The sequence below is a fragment of the Gavia stellata genome, chromosome Z (genome assembly GCF_030936135.1).
Source record: "Gavia stellata isolate bGavSte3 chromosome Z, bGavSte3.hap2, whole genome shotgun sequence".
Classification (NCBI taxonomy): domain Eukaryota; kingdom Metazoa; phylum Chordata; class Aves; order Gaviiformes; family Gaviidae; genus Gavia; species Gavia stellata.
The window spans coordinates 28,946,718-28,955,585 of NC_082637.1; the positions used below are offsets into that span (position 1 = coordinate 28,946,718).

At 37.6% G+C, this 8,868-nt stretch overlaps 1 protein-coding gene across 1 annotated transcript; it reads left to right on the plus strand.

Annotated features, from left to right (window-relative positions):
* Positions 1–511: 511 nt before the first annotated feature.
* Positions 512–8,526, plus strand: ANKRA2 (ankyrin repeat family A member 2). The gene is made up of 8 exons (XM_009816417.2): positions 512–911; positions 2,956–3,114; positions 4,480–4,545; positions 5,890–5,987; positions 6,161–6,286; positions 6,674–6,740; positions 6,832–6,912; positions 7,959–8,526. Exons 1-8 carry the CDS (start codon positions 611–613, stop codon positions 8,012–8,014), a joined length of 954 nt encoding a protein of 317 aa, XP_009814719.1. The 5' UTR covers positions 512–610; the 3' UTR covers positions 8,015–8,526.
* Positions 8,527–8,868: the final 342 nt, after the last annotated feature.

Genomic DNA, 8,868 nt, shown 5'->3' on the forward strand with positions numbered 1-8,868 from the left:
CTGTCAAAAAGCCCCGGGTATTCTGGGATGTTTTGCTGTCGTCGGTCTAAAGGGCGATTTATTGTTTTCCTACGCGGGTGGTAGAGGCCATTTATTTCACTCAGGTTATGAAAAGACTTAGAGTCATAAGGGGACATAGAGTCACTTTAACTTTTCCTTCAAGACTAATGTTTCTAGGCAATAAAGTCATCTGCTTATAGCTTGTTCCTGTCTTGGTATAAACGTCGTTGGTTGTGGTGGGTTTTTTATTGCAACCAGACTAATACTCTGAAATGTCACTTAGAATGAAACTCCTAGTGGCTTTATTATGGAATTTGGCTTAAATATCCATGTGACAAAATTTAAATGGAAGATTTGGTCAATAGCTTGTAACAGCAGTAAAACTGATATTTCACCAAGCTTTTGACTATAAAAACCAAATGCTGTAAGCTTAAATGAAGCCAAGTTTGGTGTATTTTTATGCATTACTTCACCAGAATGTTGATAACCTACGTTACATGTGTTCAGTTGCAGGTTGTTCAAACATCTGGATCGCTTTAGATACAACTTGGTTGCCCGGAACTGCTCTTTGCTAGAAACTATGAAGAAGCATTTTGCATAAAACTTTTACATGACTGAGGCCATGGCATCTTCAACAAACTTAGATGCTGGGGCCCAGTTAATTGTAGAAGAATGTCCTGCTAGCTACAGCCTTCCGCCCATGCCAGATATCAAAGTGGAGCATCAGCTTGACTCTAGCACAGAGGAAGGCCCAGCTCAGAGTGTCGCCATGGGAATGAAATTCATTTTGCCCAACAGATTTGATATGAATGTCTGCTCACGATTTGTGAAATCTTTGAATGAGGAGGACAGTAAAAATATTCAAGACCAAGTTAACTCTGACCTTGAAGTGGCATCTGTCTTATTTAAAGGTTGAATTTTATGGTACAAATTGTTATATGTGCACTATGTCATCCTGTTAAGCTGTTACTTTTTTTTTTTTTAAAAAAGTCTCTGCCGTATATTTGTGTTAATCATTAATAGTTTTCTAAGATTTGTTGCCTTAACATTTTTATTATGTTTAATGGATTGTTAATGTAAAATTAATTTCCCCCAAGATTATTTTTTAAATCACATTTTTAATTCTTTTTTAAATGGGAAAAGTAGTGGCACAAAAAGTCTCTAGTGTAACTTAATAAGAGCTGATGCTGATCATGAAAACAAGCTTACTTCTTTTGTGTAGCATGTCCTACAACATGCCACATATTGTTGAATGTATGTGTCTTTATGGAACACTACTGAAAGCACTATATGATCTTTTTAAACTTCAGTAGCTTTCTGCAGCACCTTTTATCTTTTCGCTAGTATGGTGACAAAGTAACATCGCTCATGCAGTTTACTTTGTTTTATCAATATGGTTGTGCAAAGCCTGTAGTTGTAGCGATTGGCTCACCAATTCAGCTTCACACTACTTGAAAGCAAATGTTGCTGCAGTTTTGGATCCCTGCAGCTAATCTCCAGGCATTGCTGGGCAGTTTCACGAGAATTGATCCGTGCTTTTTCATGGCTGAGCATGTTGATGGACAACAGAATTAGGACTTCTATCTATTTCCCTTTAACAGTTTTCCAGTGCTTACTGTAATATTTCAGACTGTTAGTAATGTATCTTTTCATGAGGTTGAATTTGACCCATTTCCTATAACAAATACAAACACAGATCTGTGGTGGATTTTGATGATTTCTCCGATTTGTATTGTTTGGCTGCAGTTCAGCCATTGTAATTTTAAAACTTTTTTGATTTGCAGGCCCTAAGTGCTTACTAGTGGAGCTGCAGACCTGAACCCATCAGTGATAGGGTTGTTTTTCTTAGGTAACATTTGTGAACCCCTTAGAAGTAGTCCTGCGGATCCAGGGACCGCAGGTCAAAAATCCCTGGTAGGTCTCTTAATTTGATGATGTCAGCTGTTTGATTGGCAAACAAAATGTAATTTCATTTTGATCTTGTTGCCCTCTACTTTTAATTGGTTCTCTCCCCAGATTTGCACTTGGGTTTATGATCATGAAGTTCTCTATGGTGTCAATTCAGTGTGTATGTTAATTAGCTTCCAGTCATTAATTATTAGTGCACACTGGTGTCAGATAAGTTTAGCCAGTAATGGAGTTTAATCCTTCAATACATTTTTGCAGTATTTAATCAGTTAGCTGCTTAAAAATTATTTGGCTTCTCAGCTACTTCTCAAAACCTACTTCTGAGAAGTAGAAGCCAAGATAACATGCTTATTTTGTAATAAAACCCTGTTAGATTCTAATAGAAAGCTAGGAAAGTTAGTAGAAATGAACGCAGCAGCACCAAATGACTTCTTGAATTCTAAGTGGTGACCTGCTGTTGCATTTTATGTAAGGTAGCGTGGAATATCTTCCTGCTGGATAAGTATTCATAAGACATTCATAATGCAGTTACAATTTTATCTGACAGGAGTGGAAAAAGTCCTGGTGAAGAATATTAGTGAAGGTCAACTCCAGTTATGCAGTGGACTGGTTAGAGAGTGGGCAAAGGGATGAGCTGAGCAGTTACCTGACTACATGGCTGACCAGAGCTGCATCATGTTATTACACTGGAGAGTGAGGATATGACAGGCTAAGTGGAGCCATCCTACCTGATAAATCCATGCCAGGCATGTTGAAAATCTAGACAAAGGTTTACTTCATTTAGACACCAACTTGTCTCTGGGTGACATTACACTGTATGGAACCTGCGGGGTAGCAGCATTGTTTTATGCCAGAAGTGAACACAGCCCTTTACTCAACTCTCACAATACGCAGTGGGAAAAGCACATGTCACAAAGCTTAGTTAATTAACATGGCTTCTAAAGATCTTGTGATACTGGTGCTTTCTTGTTTGACTTGGAATCTGTGGCTTTCTTTTAATGCTCTTACTAGTACTAAAATCCTGTCTGTTTCCTCTGTTCAATGTAGCTGAATGCAACATCCACACTTCTCCTTCCCCTGGTATCCAAGTACGACATGTTTATACTCCATCAACTACTAAGCATTTCTCACCAATCAAACAATCAACTACTCTAACTAACAAACACAGGGGAAACGAAGTCTCTACAACACCTCTGCTTGTAAACTGTAAGTATCCTTCTGCCTTACTGTTAATAATTACTTTGTGTACTGTATGTTAGATGCTTGACAGATTTTTCTGATTTTTTCTTTGGTGTTGTAATGACCTTTAATATAGGAAGAAAACATTGAGATAGTCTTGTCTAATTGTCACATGGTTCCAACCATAAAATAGTAATCCACCTGCTGTATTGAATTCATGACTGAAGCATATTTTCCAGAAAGGATCCAATTCTTGATTTAAAAAATATAAAAGATTTTTCTGCTCCTTTCTAAGCTTTAAGTTAATGTGCTTCATATGCTTGTTTTCAGAACTTGTGCATCTTGTAAAATTTATTAAAATTAGATGATTGGTAAGTGCTATAGACTACTGCAAGTGTCATGATTATCATGGATCTTGAAAGTCAAGAAGGCAGTGCTATTTATGGCGTTTTGTTATTCTTAATTGTCAAGCATTTTCTTTATAAATTAATTCTCTGTAATTTAATTAATCTATAAATTATTTCCTGTATGTTCAATGTTTAAAAAAAAAAAATGCTGCTTGCACAGGAAAAACTAATCTGGAGCTGCAACATACGCCTCTGAACAAAATAGGCAGTCTTTCTGAAAAAAAAAAATCAAATTTTCATGTAGTGAATATGAAAAGGACAGTGAACATTTACATATTATGTAATCATTAGCTAATTTTGTTATTATATAATGTGGATAATGTGTTACATATTCCCTCCTGAGCACCTTTCAGACCTGCTCCAAGTTCTAGTTATCAAAACTGTGCACCTGTGCAGAGTTTACTGTGGGATCAGAGATTTTTTCTTCGTAGTATCTTCAGAATTATTCTGCTTTTAATGCTTCGTACTTTTTATTAAAAATTAAAAAAACCCAACCCTGTAGATGTCATGTTGTGTATAGTTTTGTAATGTTTGATCTCTTCCACATTGTAGCGAGTGAGAGTCATGCCACGGGCTTTATTGAGCAGCATGACAGGTCTCCTGATGGCATGTGATCTCTTAGATGTCATTTTTAAACTACACAGCGTTAATCAAGCAAAAGATGCTTATTTTCATTTGGTAAATGTTCTTAATGTGATCTTGGACTGCTGACCAAGCAGCAGAGAACATGTTGTCTTGTAAAGAGTCAGTGTAGGAAGCATTTTTGCTTTCTGGTATGATTTATACATTGGTTAAAAAATTACCTAAACCTACGAAATTCTTTGGAAACTTTTCAGTTTTTAAGATAGTGATTCCAGTTCAGAGTATAAGGTGAAACCTATCTACACTCTCAAAGCCAAGTTCTGTACCGCCCAAGCCAATGGACATGTTATGCCCAGCTCCAAATCGGTGTGTGTGACACATATTTTTGCTTCCCCTTTTGCAGCTTTATCAGTTCATCAGCTGGCTGCTCAGGGAGAAATGTTATATCTGGCCACGCGTATTGAACAAGGTGAGACAGAGGGAGGTTAAATGCCTTCCTTTTTTCTTTGGGCATTTATACCCTGTTGTTCTTGACTTTTTCCCCAAAGCTGTATTAAAAAAAGTCCTCAGTTCTGGTACAAATTGAAGGATATTTGAGGCATCTGTTCTTTGCAGATGTGGACTACTGTTTCACATCAGTCTTTTATTTACTCATTGCTATGATTTGGATTTTAATTTAAACATTAGTGTTAATAGGAGTTGTAGGTAAATCCCTTCCTCCCCCTGCTCCCCAGCCACACAGGTAATACATGGAAATGAGAAGGGAGAATCTGTTTGTTCTATCAGAATTTGTTTTTTTTTAATTATCTTTGTAATTTAAAACACACTTCTACTAATGGTGACTTTCCAGTTCTATTTAATCAATCAACATATAAAGCTTTATGTTGATAACTTAAGCCATGGCTCACACCTGCAATATAATAGTGCTACTCATTCTGAGTTGTGTCATAGTCTTCATTGTGACATTTGTGTGTCCATAATACATACACAAAGTTTCAACTCTGCATAACGTATTGAATTGAGTACTGTTACTAGTATATTCTTACTGTATTTTTAGTAATCAGCCATACTTTCAGTGCATCTTCGTTAAAATGTTTACTGGAAAGCAGGTAGTTAGTCGCTGAGTCTACGTACTTTGTAATGAGCCATGTATATAGAAAGCAAATCAATTCTGAATGTCAGTAACAGTTAAAAATGCATATTATGGTGCTATGATAAGCATGGGGGTTTTTAAGTACTTAGATATTACAAAGAAAAAAAATTCAAACTCAACTATTTCAGTCAGCCAATTGTTAAAAATGTTCTTTTTCCTTCTTCCAGCTGCACTAGAAGTACCCCTTAGTTGTTTCCACAAAACACCCTATAGATTACATGAACTTTGGGGGGAATGGAGAAAAGCTACTTCTTTACAAGATTGTGTGGTTTGAAAAAAAAACACTTTCTACAGTGTAATACAGAATATACCTCTTTATTTTTCAAGCAGCCCTTCTTTTCTTTCCAAAGATAAAGCCCAGATTACAGACAACTTGTAACATTTCTGAGTAAAAACAGAGCTTGATTTATAGAGCTTAAAGAATAAATAGACCCAAATCTTAAATTTTACTGTGGTCAGTTGGATGTTTTTTTCTTTCTTGGACAAAGATATTTGCATCACCACTGGGGTAGAATTTTGGTTTTAAAGTTAAGATGACAATGACTTGTAGGATACACTGGTACCTCAGTCCATTCACCGTGGTCACATCAACGTATTTCACCAGCTCATGCAGCACATTAGTGAAAGGGTTTACTAAGTTGCATTTTTTTCTTTAAACAGAAAATGTAATCAATCATAAGGATGAAGAAGGATTTACCCCTCTGATGTGGGCTGCAGCTCATGGGCAAATAGCAGTAGTGGAATTTCTCCTCCAGAATGTAAGGAAAAAAACACACTTCATTTTACATTCCTTTATTTAATTTTTAGTTCAGTTTGGCTTCCTAAGATTGTCAATGCTGCTGTACACTTAAAAGTTACAAAGTTAAATTCTGTGTAAAACCTCACATTTAAAAAAAGTGTGGTTAATTTGATGATGTTGTTGTTATTTCAGGGCGCAGATCCTCAGATTTTGGGGAAAGGGCGAGAAAGTGCCCTCTCACTGGCTTGCAGTAAAGGATACACAGATATTGTCAAAATGCTGCTTGACTGTGGAGTTGATGTCAATGAGTATGACTGGGTAAGACTCTAGCTTAAATTTATGTCAGAGGGTGCTTTGGTCAGAAATTTGAAAAGGGGGACAGCCCTGGCTTGGGTTTAAAAATTGTTCTACTTCTTCTGAAGTATCTGACAGTTTCAAAACTTCCATAGGATAAGAGAAGTTGGCCCTACTAGTTCTGACTTCTTGGTAAAAAGAGAACGAGACTAATGCTGAGTCCTTGCAGAGCTTACAGTCTAAACACTAGGCTGTGTTGGTCAAAGTTGTGAAGAACCAAAACAGAACCTCGTTTTTATGAAACCTGTGAAATCTCTTACTGATACATAGAAGTACACTGGTGTGTTAAGGAATTACAGTTGCAAGACTGCTCAGTCGTTACGTGTCTAAGACCTTTCCCTGCTTTTGCAGAATGGAGGCACACCTCTACTATATGCAGTACATGGGAACCATGTGAAATGTGTAAAAATTCTCCTTGGTAAGCAGACTGTCCAAACTGAATTATCAGTAACAATGTACTAGCAGTTCTCCTTGTCAGAAATAGGAGTTTCTTTTTCTATTTTACACAGAAAGTGGTGCTGATCCAACTATTGAAACAGATGCTGGCTATAATTCCATGGATTTGGCTGTAGCCTTGGGCTACCGGAGCGGTAAGTATTGCAAATGTAAATGCTTTGACTTTTACTGCTCCTTGTTTATGTAGGTGCTATAATGGCCTAGTAGAGGTTTTGCAGCTGTAAGATCCCTGTCCTAAAAGCCTTAATACAACTAAATGCATCAGCCCAAAATGGATAGGAGCTTCTGTCCCTGTCTCAGAAAGCCAGCTACCGAGTAGGAAAATGTCACTGACCTGGATCTGCATCTGTGGGCAGAGATAATGGTGTGTAGGGCTGATGGAGCCGTCATCCAGACAAAGGGTGCTGAGCTGCTCCCCCACCCTGTACAAAGGAGTGTGTGTTGCACTGAACAATGATAAGAGGCCTGCAGCCCTCCTGAACCCTCACCCTGGCGCTCTGTTGATTGGCTCGATGTGATGTAGTTTGCAAAACCTTCTTCCCCGTTAGACTAGCTCTAGTTTATCTTGGAGGCAGACACTAATAGTGCCAGGATCAGTGAAATAAGCTACCTTACTTGGTTCTGGAAAACAGAGGCAAAGGAGGGACTCTTCATTGTTTTTCCCTCATGCTGCCTTCATTTTGAAAGCTGTGAAATGTCTGCCATTACATAAATGAACTGAATCCAAAAATAAGCCCAGCACTGCATGTGTAGCCTCTCCAAGCAGAGCCCTGTGCTTATGGGGGGGGCAGTAACTTCACAGATCTAGATGTAAGACTACTTCAAGAGTTAAACCTCAAAACATTGCATGGAAGTAGTTTCTAATAAACATTTTTGACTACTTTCTATTTATAGGCTTAAAAATTTCTTTCCATATGCTATCTGCCTATTCAAACCAGAGAACAAATCATCACCTCCAAAAACCATCATGTGCCTTACTGGGTGTATTGCTTTTGCGTTATATGACGCCTTTATTTTCTGAAGGGATGCAAACTCTCTTCCCAGAGTGAATTTATTCCTGTCTGTATTTTATTACATGATTTTACAGGACAAGCTGGCATCTGCCAGGAAAAAATAGTACAACCCTAAAGATGTGAAGAAACAATGAACACTGATTAACCTGATTTTTTCTCTGTTTTAGTTCAACAGGTTATTGAGTCTCATTTATTAAGGCTACTTCAAAATATCAAGGAATAATGATTGGCTCTTCTGTGGGTGTCAGTTCTTGGCTTGGAGATTTGAACTGCTTTTTAGCCCTGTAATCAGTGACAAGGATTGGTTGTTTTGTAACTTTACCTCAGTTCAACGATTTGCTGGTTTTAGTTAAGCTTTTTAATATGCCGCCTCCTCTTTCATTGTTGTTCATAGAAATATGCAGTCATCCTTTTGTTAAATATATTTTATATAATTTTAGAAGAAAAAGTCAGTTGTGCATGAAAATCTTTGTAAATAAAACCAGTTTTGACCACCTAAATGTTTACACTGAGTGCAGTGGTTGGCACTGTGCCAAGTGTCCTGCTTGATCACATCATTGATACATATTCACAGGAAGACATTTGTTTAGATATTGAGGTATCTCACCATAGAAGATAGATGTCTTTACTGTTATGATACCTAAACATGCATGTGATTGTTTTCAAGATCCCCAGTTGATATTACTGTGTCAGCTTTTGGCTTTGTCCAATTTTTAAGAAGTTGATAATAAATTGAAGGACTTTGATGGTGGTAGTTTAATTCCTACCTGATTTCTTTCCACCTGCCTCTGCCTTCCTGGTGTAGTCCTGAAACAACTAGGCCAGAGTGTCCTACGTAGAAATTTCTCTGGTATAAAGAAGGCTAATTGCAAGTGCAGAATTTGTAGCTCCTAAATAGTGTCCCTGCAATGGCTGAAAGCAGACATCAGCCAGATGGGAAGAGAAGCCAGAGCCTACTGCATTCCAGCCTTCTTCAGCCAAAGTATGGTCCTTTGCATCATAGAATCGTAAGGATCACCAAGTCCAACTCCCTGCTCTCACAGGACTACCTAAAACTATACCATGTGACTAAGAGCA